This window comes from Acomys minous (genome assembly GCF_964271855.1).
Source record: "Acomys minous genome assembly, chromosome: 7".
Taxonomy (NCBI): domain Eukaryota; kingdom Metazoa; phylum Chordata; class Mammalia; order Rodentia; family Muridae; genus Acomys; species Acomys minous.
In genome coordinates, this window is record NC_140488.1 from 107,813,886 (window position 1) to 107,833,194 (window position 19,309).

A 19,309-nucleotide genomic window follows, 5' to 3' on the forward strand; every position below is an offset into this window, starting at 1 on the left:
GGTATCTATCTCGTTTCCCTGGCCTCAGCCTCAGCAGGTAAACCAGGGAGGCTGATTAACTGATGAATAAACAACTCCCCCACCCCCACCCCTTTTCTCTGGACTAGCCACAGGAAGTGACAGGGTTGTGTGTAATGGGGTTGGGGTGAGCAGAAAGAGGAGTTCCTGGGCGCCCAAGATGAAAGGCCTGTCTGACCGTGGCTGCCTCATGCCTAATTAAAGACTCCACTTGGGCGCCTGAGTTCTGAGTTGTAGTTGCTGATACTTGACCCCTTCCTAGCCCCAAGGCCCAGAGATGCCTAGAGCAGGAAAGAAACCCAGCTCTGGAAGTGACCTCAGAAAAGGCAGAGATCTACCTGGCCACAGGGGGGAAAAAAATAGGTGAACAGGAAGGAAGACTTAAAACCTACTTTTTTGGGGCTGAGGTTGGAGGCTGGGAGTACAATGGCTGCATGGGATGGCCTGGAACTTGGCCAGTGACTTTAGTCTCTTCCACATAAACTCAGTTGTGGCCCTGAAAATGGATTAGGCCTAGCAGGACGCTGAGGGCCACAGAACCCCAGGTAGGCCTGAAGATGACATTGGAATCATTCTTGTAACATTCATCCCAGGAAAAGAGAATCTGGAAAGGGACCTAGAGGGGGCTTCGGCCCCCGCCCTCCCCCCACACAAAGCTTTCAAGATAAATTGACACTATTCGTCCAAACAAGCACTCTAGCCTACAACTCGCATCATGACTCCACGTCCAACCCCGCCCGCTTCCAGCTTTCAAACCCTAAAGGCCGTTGTGGCACTGAGAGACACTGAAGGCTCAGCCTTCTGACACCCCGCTCTGGCTCTAGGCCCGGGAAGAAGCCTCCAACCGCAGGCTTTCCAACAAGGTACTCACTCAACTTTTAGATAAGGGCACCGGCGTGACTTCGACACTACAGGCCCGGGAGGGGGCGGGCCTTACGAGTCGTGCTCCTCCCACCCCGGAGTCAAGTTTACGGAACAGAGCTGCCAGGCCCGACGCGCCGTGGCAGCCGACTCCATTCGCCTGACCCAGCTGGGCATGCCTCTTGTCTAAGGCGCGCCATGTTCGCGCGTGGGTCCCGGAGGCGCCGCTCCGGGCGTGCGGTGAGCAGGGTTCAGGGCAGTGGTGGGGGTCAGGGGTAAACTGAGATCCCGGCGAAGGGGCAGGGCACCGGGACTGGGACAGAGGGGAGGCATCCCAAGGAGGGTCTGGGAACTCCCTTCCCCAGCTTTCCCAGACTTGGGCTCCGGGACTGAAGCGCTGTGGACGCAGAAACGTGTAGATACGGTGGCTCAAGTCCTGAACACATCTCAAAACTTTTATCACCGTTGCAATTTGGGGTCTCCCCCTTTCCTGTGAATTAACCCTAAAGATGAAAAGAATAGGGTCCTTGAGATTTGGGGTTGAGCAGAGGCGAAACGTCCTGGGTTTCTGAATAAGGGCCCTCATTCATTGGGGCTCTGTAGAGAGTGGGGATCCTTCACCTGTGGGTACCAAGAGTCAATGAACTAAGAATCATGATCAGAGATTTCCAGGCTTTCATCGGAGGCTGGGAGCTGACTTCCTACAAAGGAGAGTGTCTCTCTTCCTTTGAAAGGTCTCTAATCAAGGAAAGTGGAGCCTACACCAAAGAAGAGAGTAGCTTAAAATATGAGGAGTAAAGGCAAAGATTTCTTGGGCTAGGGCTTTCCGGGTGGAACAGGGACATCCGGTGGTCCTAAAGATACTGCTTAATTCCTCAGGTAGGAGAGATAGAGACAGGGTTTGGGGGAGGGGCATCAGAACTTCTAAGGGAAGGGCAGAGTTCCTGAGGGATCTCAGGGGAAGATGAGTTCGCAGAGGCCTACCCTGTGGAACTGGAGTGCTGCTGGCACCCTGGATCTTGAAGGGAGACTTGAGAGGAAATGCCCAGATTTAGGGACTCTGCTCTGACAAACCTGAGAACTAGAAAAGGACATACCAGCCCAGACAGGGGAATTCCCTGGAAAAGGAACATACAGGAAAGTGGTCTCTCAGCTGCCCTGCCTCTGGTTTGGTTGGTTCTTCCTCCCCCGCGCTCAAGGCGCGGTCTCAGCCTGCCCAGCGCTGCCCCCAGGGAGACAGGCCCCAGCCTGCGGTTCTGAGCCTGGGAGCGGAGGAGCAAGCCTTGCTTTCTCCCTCCCCACTCCTACACCCTATTTTTCTTTGCACTACAGCCTCCACAGGCAGAGGACCCTGCTCGAGGCCAGCCTTGCAATTCCTGCAGGGAACAGTGCCCAGGCTTCCTGCTGCACGGTTGGAGGTAAGTGACCCAGGCCTTTTTATCAGAGACCCGCCCCCCAGGCTTGAGCTCCGCCCCCAGAGAACACAGTTGGGAAAGGAGCCTCTAAACCCATTCCAGGGCCCCGCCCCCATGACTCATTCCCTGGGGACCTGTTCCCAGGAGTTCCACAACCCTGACCCCAAAAGTCTTCTCCAAAGTCTGAGTCCCGTCTCTAGAGTGGTCTTCTAGCCCCATCCACAGACCTCCTCCCAGACCTCTTCTTAGCCTCAGAACTTTTCTCCCAGACCCAGTGTTCTCTCCTACTGGAGCCTCGAACCCAAAATCTAAGAGCCCTTAGGCCCACGACTCACAGCCATGTCCCCAGTCCCCCTACACACAAGCAAGAGATCTGCCTTCAGGAGTAGTTAACCCCACAGAGCACAGAATCTTTCGCCTGTGGAAATCCCTTGACTTCTGATACCAGTCTCACCCCCAGAGTCCAACCCCTCTCAGGCCTATTGCCCAGAGAATCTGACCCAAGTACCAGAGCTGTAACAGTTAGGCAATGTCCTTCAGACGAAGCCCCACCCCTTTACATCCCGTCCTGAATATCGGCAGCCCAACCCCCCAGTCCTCTGGGCCCCTGTTTTCCAGACCTGTCATCAGCCAGAAGCTGATCCTGGCACAGCCAGTGTCCCATGGCCTGGTCACAAGCAAAGTCAGCTCCTGTCAGCCCTGGCCTCAGGCACAGAGCTCTGTTTCAGCTCAGAGCCCTTTGGTGTCAATCTACATGTCCTGCCCTTTAGTTGGACCTGGGCTGCCTAGGGATCTGGGTGGACCAACTCCCTTAGTAATTGACTCCTCTCCTGGCTCTCACAGAAAGATCTGCCAGCACTGCAAATGCCCACGGGAGGAGCATGCAGTGCACACTGTGCCTGTGGACCTAGAACGCATCATGTGCCGACTCGTCTCGGACTTCCAGCGCCACTCCATTTCTGATGACGACTCAGGCTGTGCCTCCGAGGAGTATGCCTGGGTACCCCCTGGCCTTAAGCCGGAGCAGGTGACCAAAGGCTGGCCACCCACTCTCATTCACCAACGGGTGCACACATATACAGGCACATATGCATTTTGAGTGCAAACCTAGTTCTGGAGTAATGCTGGGGTGTGGTCCAAATACCAGTGTCTCTCTGGTCTGAGTGGTCACTGAGCCAGTTTCTCTGGGTCTTGTTGACTTTTCATTCCGTTTCTTTTTTTTTTTTCTTTTTTAAAAATGTGTGCGTGTGTGTGTGTGTGTGTGTGTGTGTGTGTGTGTGTGTGTGTGTGTACCAGGTGTGTACAGGTGCCTGAAGAGGCCAGAAGAGGGTATCAGATCCATTGGAAGTGGAGTTATAGAGGTTGTCAGGTGTCATGTATGTGCTGGGAACGGAATTCCAGCTCTTTGGATGAGCAGGAGAGCACTTTTGACCACCGACCCATCTCTCCAGCCCCGTTCCTAGTCTATCCTTCCCTCCAGGCTTCATCTCATCACTTCGTCCATCACATCACTAGTGATGCATTCTGTCGACTTGTACTAAGCATTTGCCATATGTCAGACACTTCTAGGTACTGGGGACGGTAAAGAAATTGTAAAACAGAGGCTGGGATGGGGCTTAGGGATAGACCATTTGCCCTAGCATGCATACAACCCTGGGTTTTAACCCCTGTGCCAAAACATACATGCACGCACACACATGCTGGCACTTATTTTTTCCACATGGGAATACCAAAATCCAAAAAGGTGTGTCTCTTATATAAAATTGCATAGTACTTGTATATAACCTACACCTTATGGGAAATGCCATACTGTTTTTGTATATAACCGACAAACATCTTCCCATACACTTTAAATCTTCTCTAGATTATAACACCTGATACCCCGTAAGCACCAGATAAGTAGTTGTATCAGTTCTGGGCTGGGATTTGTTGCTCTGTTGGGAAGAACATGCCTAGCATGCGCAAAGCCTTGGATGCAAGCCCAGCACGAGGGGGGGGGTATTGTCAGGAAGAATATTAGCTGGATGTGGTGATGCATGCCTATAATCCCAGCCCTGGAAAGGCTGAAGCAGGAGGACTACCACAGATTCAAGGCTGTGTGGTATACAGAGAGAATACCAGGCCAGCACCACGGGTAATAGTAAGACCCTATCTTTTTATTTATTTATATTTATATTTTATTTTATTTTGAGACAGGGTTTCTCTATATAACACCCCTAGGCTGTCCTAGGCTCACTTTGTAGACCAGGCTGGCCTCAAACTCACAGACTCTATCTTTAAAAAAAAAGCTATAAAGGCAAGAAAAAAATCTGTATGTTGCTGGGTAGTAGTGGCGCACCCCTTTAATCCCAGCAATCAGGAGGCAGAGGCAGATGGATCTCTGTGAGTTCCAGGCCAGCCTGGTCTACAAAGTGAGTTCTAGGACAACCAGGGTCACAGAGAGAGAGACCCTATCTCAGAAAAAAAAATCTCTGTCTAGATGTGTTCAGTTCATATGGATCTTTTAAAAAATACCTTTGGCTAGTTAAACCTCAAGTTGGAAAGGATGATTGTGCATCAGGTGGCATAAGGGCTATGGAATAAAAAAGAAAAACTGGTGGGAAGCCAGGATTATAAATAGAATGCCCTGGCAAGGCCTGTCTGGGCTGCCCTGAATAGGATGAAATGAGCCTTACAGAAATCCGAGGTTGGCACAGCCCAGGCAAAGTAAGTAGAAATGCCAAGGTACGGGCGGAATGTGCTTGGCACATGTGTGTGAGGAAAAGTGAGGACACCAGTGTGTCAGGAGCAGAGGGAACAGAGTGAAAGTGCTGGCAGGAAAGGTCAGAGGAACTGGGGGTCACAGAGGGAACTTTGCTCCGAATAAGGGGAGAGGCTCCAAAGGGTTGTGGGAAGCAGAGGCACGTGACTTGTCCTGTTATATAACAGTTTATCTGGCTGCTTTAACAGCCTGGAGTAGTGGGGGTGGGGGGGGGCGGTAACAGGACTGGTGAGTAGGAAGCGGAGTGAGGCTTGGCTTTTGGAAATATAGACAGTGCTAGGACTAGAACACTGGGCCTTCCCACATACTAAGCAACAGTTCTCCGTTGTTTGGGGAGGATTTTCTGAGACAGGGCTCTGTATCGCTTGATTGACTCGGAACTCACTATGTGACCTGAGCCCAGCCTGGACTATACAACAAGTCCCAGTCTTTAAGAAAAGAAATTAAACCATGAGGTGGTGGTGGCGGCGCACGCCTTTAATCCCAGCACTCAGGAGGCAGAGGCAGACGGATCACTGTGAGTTTGAGGCCAGCCTGGTCTACAATGCGAGTCCAGGACAGCCAAGGCTACACAGAGAGACCCTGTCTTGAAAAAACAAAAACCAAAATAGAAAAAAGGCAAAGCAAACCAGACATGGTAGTGCATGCCTGTAATCCCAGCACTCAGGTGGCTAAGGCCAGCCTGACCTAAATAGCAAGGTCCAAACCAGCAAGAACTACATATTGAGACAACCCCCCGCCCCCCGAATCTCAGAAAGGAAATGGAAGGGAAAGAGAGAGAAAAAGAAAGCCAAACCAGGCAGTGGTGGCGCAACACCTTTAATCCCAGCACTCAGGAAGCAGAGGCAGGTGGATCTCTGCGAGTTTGAGGCCAGCCTGGTCTACAATGCAAGTCCAGGACAGCCAAGGCTACACAGAGAAACCCTGTCTCGTGGGGGGGGGGGCGGGCGGAGAGAAAGCCAACTAAAAGCAAGTTTCAATAAGAGTTGGTGATGCTAGTTAGATAGCCACATTACGTAGGACGTGGAGAGAGGCATGGCACCTTAGCCAACAGATGATGACATGACGATAGTCAAGAAGGTAAATGCAATTTCTAAGAAGGCGGGTCTAGACAGACGCAAGAGGACCAAGGACTAAGCACTATAATCATCCTGTGTGCGGATGTCCAATAGTTGAGGAGCAGTTTAAAGGATGAGAAAAAGAGCCAGCAAGGAAGGAAGGAAGGAAGGAAGGAAGCCAGGCCTATGGTATTCTGGCGGCCAAAGGAAGAAACTGATTTCAGGGCCTGGACTAATGATGGTCTGACGAATGAGGACCCAAGGCCTGAACAATGATTCCTACAAGGCAGACATCCCCAGTGACCTTAACCAGCCTTGCAGGTGGCCAGGGCCAGAAGCCTGGCTGGAGTTGGATCAAGACACAATGTGAGCAGAGGAAGCGGGGTGCCTAGGAATGCTCACAACTCTTTTGAGAAGTTTTGCTCTAAAGGCTTAGAGGGTTTCCCTATGGGTCCCTTCAGTCATTCAGGAGCTTTGGGTACAAGGACAGCGTCGGGAGGAGTGGCCTTCGGATGATTTTTCAGTTTCCAATAGAACCAGGGACCCCATGACCTCACTGCATCCTGGCTCACCCCAACTGTAATTGTTTTCTCTCACCCTTCCATGTCCTCCCAGGTTTACCAATTTTTCAGTTGCCTTCCAGAGGACAAGGTCCCCTATGTCAACAGTCCTGGGGAAAAATACAGGATAAAACAACTGCTGCACCAGCTGCCCCCTCATGACAGTGAGGTGAGGAATGGCGAAGACAGACAGCGTGGGCATTCCAGGGGTGGGGCCCAGCCTGCCCAAACTCAGGGCACCTGGAAGGAAATGGGCAGGGGTCAGCTAAGGAAAAGGGAGCTGAGCCAAAGGGAAAGGGCTGGAGAAGCAGGAACCGGAAGGGGAACACCCCCCCCCCTATTGACCAAACTTAGCTGAGCCTTGAGAAAAGAGATGAGGAACTGGTATTTCCAGTAGGAGGCAGCATTTATGCAATGGCCTAGAAGTAAACTCTGTGAGCATGGACGAAGTCTAGAAGATTCCTTCTCCCCCCCACCAACCCTCCCCCGCCCCAACCCCGCCCCAACCCCACCCCAGGCACAGTACTGCACGGCCCTGGAAGAGGAGGAGAAGAAAGAGCTGCGGGCCTTCAGCCAGCAGAGGAAACGGGAGAATCTGGGACGGGGCACTGTTCGAATCTTCCCAGTGACCATTACAGGGGCCATCTGCGAGGAGGTGAGCTACAGGGGTCTCAGTGCGTGAAGGCCCTGAGGCCTACAGCTTAAAACCCACTGGGGTGCCTCAAGGGCTCTCAGATGAATAGAACTTGTCCTGTAGATACCACTCATGGGTCTAATTGGTCTCTAAAGTCTTGACGAATATATCTGTGGTTTCCTCTCCTCCATGCAGAGGACATGGAGCAGCGACTCTCCCTTCAGTCTTCTTGTGATGAGGACTTGTTCTTTTTTTTTTTAAGATTTATTTATTATTTATACAGTACTCTGCGTGCATATGTGCCTGCAGACACCAGATCTCATTAGAGATGGTTGTGAGCCACCACATGGTTGGCTGGGAATTGAACTCAGGACCTTTGGAAGGGCAGACAATGCTCTTATCCTCTGAGCTAAGCCATCTCTCCAGCCCCAGGACCTGTTCTTAAGATCCAACCTGGGGCTGGAGAGATAGCTCAGTGGTTAAGAGCACCAACTGCTCTTCCAGAGGTCCTGAGTTCAATTCCCAGCAACCACATTATGACATGTGTTTGTTGTTTTCACACGAGCCGGGTCAGTCTCTTATGTGGCCCCTCTCCTCCTTGTGAGTAATAACTATCTGAAATGTATCCCGTAGGTGGAGCTAGTTACTGGAGAATCAGGGGTTCGAGGCCAGCCATAGCTGTATATTAAATTGAGAAACACCCTGGGCTCCATGAGACCCTGTCATAAAAAAAATACACACACACACACACACACACACACACACACACACACACACACACACAAAGCTTCACCATGGGAGAGGCCCAAGTCGTCACATGCTTGGCTGACCCCATCCATCTGACTATCTTGGCGGCTGTGATGTGCCTGTCATTTGGCAGTGTGGAAAGCAGATCGGAGGTGGAGACATTGCAGTCTTCGCCAGTCGCGCAGGCCTCGGTGCCTGTTGGCACCCTCAGTGCTTCGTGTGTACCACATGCCAGGAGCTGCTGGTTGACCTCATCTACTTCTATCACGCCGGCAAAGTCTACTGTGGGCGCCACCATGCTGAATGCCTGCGCCCTCGCTGCCAAGCCTGTGATGAGGTTTGTGCCTCCCACGGCCAGAGGAGGGAATGGAGGGTGGACAGAGCCGGGGGGGGGGGGGGAGGGGGCGGGGGGGCAGGGGGGCGGGGCGCAGCTCTTCTGACAGCCCCAGGGGATCTGTGCCCCGCAGATCATCTTCTCCCCTGAATGTACGGAGGCCGAGGGCCGACACTGGCACATGGGTCACTTCTGCTGTTTCGAGTGCGAAGCATCCTTAGGAGGACAGCGCTATGTCATGCGTCAGAGCCGCCCCCACTGCTGCGCCTGCTATGAGGCCCGTCATGCGGAGTACTGTGATGGCTGTGGGGAACACATCGGTGGGTGACCGGGACGGGGACAGGAGAGAGATGCATGAGCAGCCAGGCCATGGCCCTACTCACCTTCTCTCTCTCTCTCTCTCTCTCTCTCTCTCTCTCTCTCTCTCTCTCTCTCTCTCTCTCCTCCTCCTCCTCCTCCTCCTCCTCCTCCTCCTCCTCCTCCTCTTCCTCCTCCTCCCTTCCTTTGGTGCTAGAGATGGGCCTCAGGGCCAGGGCACAACAGATGCAACAGACTTTCTGCCACTGAGCTATATATACTCCCGTATGCTTTCTAAGGCCCACGTAGACATGAGTCCCCCCCCCCACTAGACAGCTAAATGCACCTGCAGAGCACCCTCTGATTCCAAACTCTCTCTTCTTTTCCCATTTCCTCCCTCATCCTACCTTCTAGGACACCCCACCTTCTTAAACTGGCTTCTTTCCCACCAACTCCACGTCCCACCTAAGTCCCGCCCCCACTCTCCACATTTCTTTTCAGGTCTAGCCATCCTTTTGCCTTCTAGCTAATGCTGACTGGCACCCCTAATGACCACATATCAGAGCCCGGTGCCCATCTATGGTCTTTAAATGAGCATCCTAGGAAAGAAAGAGAGGGTACCACTGCCAGCCCCTCTCCAGGAGATAAGGAAGTTGAGGGCCAAATCTCATGGTATTAGCTTTCTCCAGAGAAAGGTCCCTTTCTGGGAGTGGGGAGGAAAACCAGGGTACCCCCTACCTCAAACCCCCCACCTCTTCTTAAGAAAGAGCACATTTAGGAAGGGTAGTCTGTGAGTACTGCCTCAGTTTTCCCACTTCGTGTTGGTCCTCCACAGGCCTGGACCAGGGCCAGATGGCTTATGAGGGCCAACACTGGCACGCTTCAGATCGCTGCTTCTGCTGTAGCCGCTGCGGTCGAGCCCTGTTGGGCCGCCCTTTCCTTCCCCGCCGAGGCCTCATCTTTTGCTCCCGAGCCTGCAGCCTCGGAACGGAGACCACAGCTCCAGGGCCTGGCCGCCGCAGCTGGAGCGCCGGCACTGTCACCGCACCGCTCACAGCTTCCACGGCTTCTTTCTCAACTGTAGAGGGCACATCAGAGACAGCCAGCAAAGGCACCTGCACCAAGGCAGAGCCTGGTAAGCCCCGCCTTCACCCTGCCTTTCCTGGGCTGCTCAGCCTTGCCCAAGAGCATCCTGCCTCGCCAGATTGCTAGGCCCAGCCTTCTTCGTCACACCGTTTCAACTTCGCCTGTCTGCTGAACCCTGGGTGTGGCCTGCACCTGCAGAGCCAATAACACACCTCAAGTCTTCCTATCTTGAGCCCAACTACTACCCTCACTTCCTCCAAATGGTCACCCTCTACCCGCAGCACCCAGGCTTCCCCCTCCAGTCTATCTCAAAGCAAATATACGCCAGCCCTTGATATGCCCCCTTCTGGCCAATCCATCACCCCATTTCTGGACCACAAGCCATATACCGAGCCTCTCCTACTCATGCAATTTTACTTCCTACCCTTGTCTCCACCCAAAGCCTACAGCAAGACTCAAACTTTGGGGTAGCCCACCTCTGACCCCCTGCTCCACTTCCCAGTCCCAGAAGGGGGAAGAAGGTACTCCCAGGTCTTCCCTCAGGTAAGGGCCAGACAGATACAGGCAGTCTTCCATTTTTCTTTCTTTTTTTTTTTTTCTAGCTGCAGGCCCTGACGAGCCCTCCCGCTTTCTGAGAGGGGCCCCCCACCGCCACTCTATGCCTGAGCTGGGGCTCCGAAGTGCTCCTGAGCCACCCACAGAATCCTCTGGCCATCCGGCCCTGGCCCCAGATAACACCTTTGGTCGCCAGAGTACCCCGCGTGTCAGCTTCCGAGACCCTCTGGTGTCTGAAGGAGGCCCACGTCGGACCCTCAGTGCACCTCCAGCCCAGCGCCGCAGGCCACGAAGTCCCCCACCCGGGGCCCCCAGCTGCCACCGCCACCGCCGCTGCCGCCGCCGGCGGAGACGGCACCGCCGTGGGAGCCACCAGCACCACCACCACCATCCTAGCCGACATGGCCACCACCGATGTGACTTGGGATCGGGTTCAGATTCAGGGTCTTGTTCCAGCTCACCCTCTAGCCCCAGTTCAGAGTCCTCTGAGGATGACGGCTTCTTCCTAGGGGAACGCATCCCCCTGCCGCCTCACCTGTGCAGGCCCAGGACTGTCCAGGACCCTGCCGCTGAAACCCCAGCGCCACCATTTGTCCAGACATCTCACCCTGGGATGCCTCGCCAGACCAGAGACAAGAACTGCACTGTGGCTTGAAGGAAGGCAGCCTTAGAAGGAACTCTACCCTTCTAAAGTTAGTGTGAATTAAGACTGCCCAAAATCAAGTCAGAGTGCCCTTCTCCACTTGGTCTTTCCTCCGTTTGTATTAGTGAAGCAATGTAATAGTTGTTAAAAACCCGGCCTGGCTTCTTTGCTCCTGGTGCTAACATACATTTGATCCACACAAAAAAAAAAATATTAATGTATCCATTATAGACTTTAACAATATTTTTATTATTTACTTAGCCCTTCACAGCTCACCCCACACAGAGAAAAAGGTTATTTGTAGTGGGTCACTCGTTTTGTAGCTTATGTGGGGAATATGGTTCAAGCAGAACTCATGTCAGCTGCTGGTACTGCAGAGCAAAAGGGGGGGCCTAAGTACCCCCATAAAGGTGACCACACCCAGGAAGGTTGATTGGCAGGCTGGAAGACAAAACTTCCCCAAAAAAGGCACTTTTACAGGAATATATAACTCAGTGGAGAGTGCTTGCCTAGGTTCAATTTCTTGTACCCTAAGCACTTTCAATGGGGGGGTCAGAGAATTGGCTGGGAGTGTTGTAGAAACAGGAAGAGGTATTTTTTGAGACAGGATCTCACTGTGTAGCCCTGGCCTCGAACTCACACAGATCCATCTGCCTCTGCCTCTTGAGTGCTTGGATTAAAGGCGTGCACCACCACACCAGGCAGGAGGAAGTTTTTGATGGAGGAGCTATTTTTGGCAGGTAGCAGAGACAGAGGATCATGGTCCATCTGTGGGGTCTGCAGGAGAGAGAAAGAAAGAAAGAATTGATGAGTCTACATGCTCTTTTTGGTGGGGGAGGGGGGGTTCAAGACAGAGTTTCTCTGTGTAACAGCCATGGCTGTTCTGTAACTCTCTTTGTAGACCAGGTTGGCCTCGAATTCATAGAGATCCACCTGCTTCTGCCTTCTGAGTGCTGACCAGCTCCCACATGCCCATTTTTACAAACAAGAATGCTGACAAACTTATGACATTTACTGGCACAAATGGTATTAAGAATCAATAAGGAGGGTGCTGAAGATATGACTCAGAGGTTAAGAGCACTGGCTGCTCTTCCAGAGGTCATGAGTTCAATTCCCAGCAACCACATGGTGGCTCACAACCATCTATAGTGGGATCTGGTGCCCTCTTCTGGCCTGCAGGTATACATGCAGGCAGAGCAGTGTACACATAAATAAATAAATCTTTTTACAAACAAATAAATAAATAAATCTTTTTTTAAAAGAATCAGGGGCTGGAGAGATGGCTTAGAGGTTAAGAGCACTGTCTGTTCTTTCAAAGGTCCTGAGTTCAATTCCCAGCAACCACATGGTGGCTCACAACCTTCTACAATGAGATCTGGTGCCCTTGTCTGGTGTGCAGGCACACATTGGGCAGAATATTGTATAAATAATAAATAAATAAATCTTTTTTTAAAAAAAGAATCAGTAAGGGACAGAGTTGTTTGGCAGCCATATCCTTCCCTAGTCATATCCTATTTCTTTTTTTATGTTTCTTCTCTTTTTTTCTCTCTTTTTGGTTTTTCAAGACAGGGTTTCTCTGTGTAACAATCCTGGCTGTCCTGGAGCTCACTCTATAGATTAGGCTGGCCTCGACCTAACCCTAACCCTAACCTTGACTCACAGAGATGCACCTATGTCTGCCTCCCACGTGCTGGGATTAAAGGCATGAGATTAAAGTTTTCTTGTTTCATGCTGGGCATGGTGGCACACGCCTTTAATCCCAGCACCCGGGAGGCAGAGGCAGGTGGATCGTTGCAAGTTCAAGGCCAGCTTGGTCTACATAGCGCGTCTAGGACAGCCAGGGCTACATAGAGAAACCTTGTCTCGAAAAACCAAAAAGAAGTTTTCTCATTTGTTTACTTTTTTAAATATTTATTTATGAGCCGGGCGTAGTGGTGCACGCCTTTAATCCCAGCACTTGGGAGGCAGAGACAGGTCGATCACTGTGAGTTCAAGGCCAGCCTGGTGTGCAAAGAGAGTCCAGGACAGCTAAACCTACATGGAGAAACCCTGTATCAAAAAACCAAAAATAAATAAATAAAATATTTATTTATTATTTATATAGTGTTCTGCCCGCATGTGCGCCTGCCCACCACAAAAAGGCAAGGGATCTCATTACAGATGGTCATGAGCCACCATGTGATTGCTGGGAATTGAACTCGGGACCTTAAGAAGAGCAGATGGTGCTCTTAACCTCTAATTCATCTCTCTAGCCCTTGTTGACATGTTTTGAGACGGGTTCTCACTATGTACTTCAGGCTGTCCTGGAACTCACTCTGTAGACCAAGCTGGCCTTAAAGTCAGAGGCCTCTGCCACCTGAGTGCTGGGATTAAAGATATTTGCCACCATTGCTGGGCCCTTTTTCTTTTTTGTGCTCTCAGTGTGCACACAAGTGTACAAGTACACGTACACAGACACACAGACACACACACACTTACCAGTGGGGGCCGCTGTATGTCTTTGCTGCTTTAAAGGGAAGGTGAAATACGCATCATAGCCAAAGAGCACTGTAGCAAGTAGGCCCAGTACCTGGGAAGACAGGAGCAAAAGGTTTGCACCCACACAGGTTTTCTGTCTTTGAATTTACCTCCAGGGACCTACACTAACCATGCAGGTTAGTGACTCGAGACTCACTAAGCAGCCAGAGAAGCCTAGGAAAAGGCCAGGAGCCTGAGTACTTGCTACGTCAGTATTAGTCAGTCTTACTACCTCCCCAGTGCCTGTCAGCACAGCACGTCTTCCGGCATGGCCTCATGTGTATAGAGGGACTGCTTCTTACTACACTGGAGGCAAAGGTCGAGCAGACGGTAACCTACCACGTTGACAAAGGGGCTGCCTTCGTCTCCTCACAAAGGTCTATGTCTGGCAAGGGACAGTGTTTTACAGCCAATGACCTTAGTAGATAAAAATCAGTGCTGGAAGCCGGGCAGTGGTGGCGCACGCCTGTAATCCCAGCACTCGGGAGGCAGAGGCAGGTGGGTCTCTGTGAGTTCGAGGCCAGCCTGGTCTACAAAGTGAGTCCAGGACAGCCAAGGCTACACAGAGAAACCCTGTCTTGAAAAACCAAAAAGAAAGAAAAATCAGTGCTGGGGCCAGCTTTGCTGCAAGCACTGAAAGCAACTTCGGCCTGATGCACCGCACAGAGGCCTTCAGAAGGCCCTGGATTCCCCAATCTCTTCTTTCCGTGCTTTGAATCTGCTTCTTGGGCCCTTACCCCAGCGACGATTTTGGAGCTGCCTCTTTCTTCTACGAGGACAACAATGGAGGTGATCAGGTAGAGGATGGCTGCTATGAGGGACCGGAAGAAGTCCTGTGAGGCGGACAAAGAAAAAGGTGATTGTGGCATCCAGAGTTCTCTAGAACCTTCCAACTTCCCAACCCCTGCCCGGCCTCGGCAAAGGCCGGCCCTTTTCTCACAGTCCAAGGCCAGTTGATGAATGATATCCTGGAGTGCAGGTCACACATGTAGAAGACAAAGAGGACAGCAGCAAAAATCATCTCAAACACTGACAGGGTTGAGTACGCTGAAGTAGATGCACTGAAGCAGATTAAAATCACCAGGCACAGTATCTGAGAGGAAAACAACGGACCTCAGTCAGCCACGGCTTAAGAGTGTGGGTTTAGGGGCTGGAGAGATGGCTCAGAGGTTAAGAGTACTGGCTGCTCCTCCAGAGGTTCAATTCCCAGCACCTACATGATGGCGCACAGCCATCTAGAATCAGATCTGGTGCCCTCTTCTGGTGTCCAGGCATACATATAGTTAGAATAGTGTATACATAGTTAAATAAATAAATCTTTAAAATGGTGGCACACGCCTTTAATCCCAGCACTCAGGAGGCAGAGGCAGGCAGATCACTGTGACTTCGAGGCCAGCCTGGTCTACAAAGGGAATCTAGGACAGCCAGGGCTAACACAGAGCGACCCTGTCTCAAAAAATCAAAAAGAAAAAAAGAAAGAAAGAAAGAAAAAGAAGGATCTCAAACTCAAATGTCCATCAGGGGGGAAAAAATGAAATCCACTTTCCAAGACTGGAGATGTAGCTCAGTGGCTGAGCATTTGACTAGCAAGTGCAAGACCCTAGGCTCCACCCACTCAGCAGAGAGGTGCCATCTGGGGAAGGTGGGGTGGGAGGTGAAGAGAAAAATTCCTCCCCCCCAAAAAAAAAAAACAGGAGCGAGAAAATGACACACAATAATTGCTCAACATTTCTCGCATGCTCACTGCTCTCCAAGCATTGTCTAAGACCTTTACAAGTCTTATTTCCCTTAAAGGTCACAACAATCTAACGAGCTAGGTGCTATTCAGTTTTATACAGGAGAAAAGTGAGTCACAGAGAGGTTTAGTGGCTTGCCCAGGGTCACCCAGTAAGAAAAGAGGAGAATTATGTGCTTCAGTTCCCCTTTCCCCGAGGGGAGTGGCCCTGCCAGGTGTTTTGTGAGCGCTGCTGGCGCCAGCGTCCATGCCTTTAGGGGAGGGACGTGCGGTTCCCCAGGCAACCCCTTTGGGAAGAGGTGAGACTGACACTAAAAGGGCAGGGCTCCGTTAAAGGGGCCGCACTTCTTTTGTAACTGACCCAAAGGCAGGGCCCACTTCGAGGGCGATGGAAAACCAAGGTTCCCTATAACCATCCAAAGACAGCGAAGGGTCTCCCATCCAGCCCCAAACGGGCAAGGAAGAACTGGCTAAGGGTGGAGCACCCTACCCCAGGGGACTAGCTCTACCCCACCCCACCAGGCCCCGCCTTTGGGCGCACTGCCAGCCCGCCAGCCAGTGCCCAACCTAGCCACGCCCTGCCACGAGAGGCTCCCACTCCCGGGGACCCCCTTCTCTCCGTCCACTAGGAACACACACACACACACACCGAGCCCCGCAACGTCAGTTATAGATTATTCGCCTCACCAGTGCACCACCAGCTCTCCACTACTTCGCCCATACCCCTACCGAACGCCCTGCATCTTGGCTTCGATCCTCCTCCACGAACTCACCCATTTGCACCCCATCGCTAACCAGCGGGGCCACGTGCCTACCTCAACCCCGAACAGTCTAGTACCGAGTGGTCCAGCCTGCACACTCTCGGCCTCTGCCCACCCTCCGGCCCCGGCCGGGAACACTCACAATCTCAGCAAACAGGAGGATTCCCTTTCTGGTGCGCGAAAAGCTGGTGCAGGCTAACCAGCAGCCCGGGGCTGAGAGGCGCTCAGAGTCCGCCATGGTGTGTGCTGGAGTCCCCCCGGACGCAAAAGAAGCTCTGCTCTCTGGCTCACGGGTTCGAGGTTGCTGCACACCCAGTCGCCTGTCCCGCAGTCTGGCCGGGAAGGGAGCCCCCGGGCAAAGGAGGGAATGAATCACCGCGCCTAGCTGAAGCGGGCGGGGCCGGAGGGGGCCGGGCCAGGTGGCTGCCGCCCCGGAAGCCCCCATTGCCCTCAGGCCTAAGACTATACGGGTCCCCGCCCACAGCCCTATCTTCGAGATGCCTGGCAGTTCGAGTACCAGGAGCAATAAGCTAGAGACCCTTGACTTTTTTTTTTTTTAATGCAAAAGTGCTACGGAGGGAATCTGGCTTTGGAAGGGAGTGACTCGATTTCCTACACTTGATCTTAGCCAACAGGCCAAGAAGCCACAGAATGACTCAATTTCATTAGCTGAAAAAGTGGCCGAGGCCCTGTTTAAACCCAAAATTCTCGAAGCCAGGTATGTTTCCTGAATTCGGAGTGCTTTGAATTTTAGAAAGTTTTCCCTTTGCGTGTATAGCAGTGGTTCTCCCTTTGCGTGTATAGCAGTGGTTCTCCACCTGTGTGGGTCCCAACCTATTTGGTGTCGAGTGAGCCTTTCACAGGAGTTGCCTAAAACCATCAGAAAACACAGATGTTTATATTACGTTTTGTAACAGCAGCCAAAGCTACAGTTATGAAATAGCAATTGAGAAAAATCTTTATGGTTGGGGGTCACCACAACATGAGGGACTGTATTAAAGGGTCACAGCATTAGGAAGGTTGAGAACCACTGACTTACAGTATATTACCTAACCCTCTCGACCGGATCTGCGGGTATTAAAACTTAATTACCTCCAGCAATGGTGTAAACGTTCACAATAAGTGGGATGAATAAAGATAGAAAATCGTTCCTGATTAGGTCAGTCAGGTTGTGTAGTCAAATGGTACCAAAGTGAGATGGTGACAGTGCGGTCAGTTTCCAAAGTTTGCAAGGCTTTGGTTAGAAATGATAGTGCGGCCGGGGGTGGGGGTGGGGGTGGGGGGTGGTGCACGCCTTTAATCCCAGCACTCGGGAGGCAGAGGCAGGCAGATTACTTTGAGTTCGAGGCCAGCCTGGTCTACAAAGGGAATCCAAGACAGCCAAGGCTACACAGAGAAACCCTGTCTCGAAAAAACCAAAAAGAAAAAAAAAAGAAAGAAAAAAATAGAAATAATGGTGCAAAGACCGAGGGAGAACAGGACTTGGTGATCATCCTGGTGAACAGTTGTGAATACGACCAATCTGCTTAGAGCCCAGGCAGCCGGTGGCTGCTTCCTCTGTGCTGTGGAATGCCAGGGAAGTCTTCAGCCTAAGTGCTGGACCTCAGTTTCCTGGGTCTGAGAAGAGAGGCCAAACCAGCTTTAGCTTTGGCTGCAGAACTGGAGAAAGCATACGTTTTTTTGGCTGAGAGCTGGGCAAGGTAAGGAACGGGTGCAATGTAATTTTGCCTAAGAAAGTTGACGGTTTTTGCAATGTGTCCTTGAGCAATTAATTTCTCCTGGCCGTGTTGGTGTCTCACTCTGAGGCATGTGCCTGGTTACCCAAAATCAGGATACCTCCGACCCCAGTGTGTTGGCTTTATACTCACCTCAAGTATAAAGAAGTCATTGGAAGGCCAGAATTCCAACTTAAGGTCCCACCTGGCCCTACCCCAAACCCAGGTCCCTTCCAAATTAAGGACAGGGCTCCCTTTTACAATAGCCATTGTTGAAAGAACGAGCACTGGAAAGGGTGAGACATTTTTTTCCCAGAGTTGAGCGCATGCATTCAAGCAGTGAGAAATCCCTGACCTGTGGAACATGACAGCTCAGACTCTGTACTGGCGGCTCCCATTGCTATGGGTGCCCTGCTGGCCCAGCTTTTCATTTGTTTGGCTTCTGGTCCTTTCAGGTTCCATTTCAAAAGCTTTGTCTGCAACCCAGGCCAGCAGCGCCCCCCCCATCCCCCAGTAGAACCCACGAGTTACTGTTGGTTGGTTTGTTTCAAGACAGGGTTTCTCTGTGTAGCTTTAGCTGTCTTGGACTCACTTTGTAGACCAGGCTGGCCTCGAACTCACCCAGCTCCCCAAGTGCTGGGATTAAAGACTTGCGCCACCCACCCCCACCCCACCCCCACTAGCCTGTCCTTTTGTTTGGTCGGTTGTTGTTTGAGACAGTCTCTCACTGTGGCGCTTGGGCTGGCTTAGAACGTGTGATTCTCTTGTTTCGGCTTTCCATGTGGAGAAATTCCAGGCCTACTCACTCTCCAGCCATAACCTCCTTTTAAAACTCTTTTATTTATTTGTTTGTTTATTTGTTTATTTATTCTGTATACCGTGCACATCAGATCACATTACAGATGGTTGTGAGCCACCATGTGGTCGCTGGGAACTGAACTCAGGACCTCTGGAAGAGCAGTCGGTGCTCCAAATCCACTGAGCTATCTCTCCAGCCCTTAAAACTCTTTCTCTCACTTCTCTTGGAAGTTCTCTTTTATGGATCCTTGTCGTTCTTGTCTGACATTGGTATGCTTTCACTATACTAGCTACACAAACATATAGCTTTGCCTTCCTTCCTGGCGTCACCACAGAACTATTCTAGAGCAGGTATACAGGTGAGGGTCACCTGGTAGTTGCCAAATATGGCCGAGATTAAGATACATGGCTCCCAAACCAAGCTCTACCTACTGTTGCTTTGAGCTCTCCCCTCTGATCGATTTGCCATCTCTGGGCCTCACTTGCATCCTTTGTGAAAGGATCTATGAGAGCTGTTGGGTAGGTGGGCTAACGAGATAAAAAGAAACACTCCATTAAAGCGACTTAGCAGGGTGAGGCTAAACAAAGCAAATGGTGGCTGGGGTTTACTATATTAGTCCCCTGGGTGTGACAGTTTAGGAATTGTGTGCTAGAACCCTTTCCTGATTTCTGAGTCATGAGTAGCTGGAAGTCACCCACCCACACAGCAACACTTGAAGTGTTCACGACTTTCTACCCCAGTGGCTAGCTGTCCTGTTTGCTTTGGCAGTCGGCCCCACCCCCAGTGCCACCTGAGACTCTCGTCCTGTCATTT

At 51.6% G+C, this 19,309-nt stretch overlaps 2 protein-coding genes across 3 annotated transcripts; one reads left to right on the plus strand and one right to left on the minus strand.

Moving 5' to 3' along the window:
• Window positions 1-1,049: 1,049 nt before the first annotated feature.
• PRICKLE3 (prickle planar cell polarity protein 3) lies at window positions 1,050-11,123 on the plus strand. The gene is made up of 9 exons (XM_084788517.1): window positions 1,050-1,119; window positions 2,212-2,297; window positions 3,138-3,321; window positions 6,729-6,842; window positions 7,191-7,328; window positions 8,188-8,391; window positions 8,522-8,708; window positions 9,521-9,820; window positions 10,374-11,123. The coding sequence occupies exons 1-9, from the start codon at window positions 1,078-1,080 to the stop codon at window positions 10,979-10,981; spliced, it is 1,863 nt and encodes a 620-aa protein (XP_084644643.1). The 5' UTR covers window positions 1,050-1,077; the 3' UTR covers window positions 10,982-11,123.
• Window positions 11,124-11,194: 71 nt separating this feature from the next.
• PLP2 (proteolipid protein 2) lies at window positions 11,195-16,372 on the minus strand. 2 transcript variants are annotated; one of them, XM_084788523.1, is made up of 5 exons: window positions 16,125-16,368; window positions 14,427-14,579; window positions 14,224-14,319; window positions 13,448-13,538; window positions 11,195-11,746 (listed from the first exon to the last, which is right to left on the minus strand). In XM_084788523.1, exons 1-5 carry the CDS (start codon window positions 16,218-16,220, stop codon window positions 11,727-11,729), a joined length of 456 nt encoding a protein of 151 aa, XP_084644649.1. In that variant the 5' UTR covers window positions 16,221-16,368; the 3' UTR covers window positions 11,195-11,726. The 2 variants fall into 2 exon arrangements, with proteins under 2 accessions (XP_084644649.1, XP_084644648.1); XM_084788522.1 differs by lacking the exon at window positions 13,448-13,538 and having other exon boundaries at window positions 16,125-16,372.
• Between the last annotated feature and the right edge of the window lie 2,937 nt (window positions 16,373-19,309).

What these genes read in the sequence shown, in the direction of transcription:
- PLP2 (XM_084788522.1), bottom strand. Translation starts at nt 16,220, where the DNA reads ATGGCGGACTCTGAGCGCCTCTCAGCCCCGGGCTGCTGGTTAGCCTGC. An exon ending in TCCTCCTGTTTGCTGAGATT is followed by an intron (nt 14,580 to 16,124) that starts GTGAGTGTTCCC and finishes TTTTCCTCTCAG; the next exon opens with ATACTGTGCCTGGTGATTTT. An exon ending in GCTCCAAAATCGTCGCTGGG is followed by an intron (nt 11,747 to 14,223) that starts GTAAGGGCCCAA and finishes TCTCTCCTGCAG; the next exon opens with ACCCCACAGATGGACCATGA.
- PRICKLE3 (XM_084788517.1), top strand. Translation starts at nt 1,078, where the DNA reads ATGTTCGCGCGTGGGTCCCGGAGGCGCCGCTCCGGGCGTGCG. An exon ending in GCTGCCAAGCCTGTGATGAG is followed by an intron (nt 8,392 to 8,521) that starts GTTTGTGCCTCC and finishes TGTGCCCCGCAG; the next exon opens with ATCATCTTCTCCCCTGAATG. An exon ending in CTGCACCAAGGCAGAGCCTG is followed by an intron (nt 9,821 to 10,373) that starts GTAAGCCCCGCC and finishes TTTTTTTTCTAG; the next exon opens with CTGCAGGCCCTGACGAGCCC.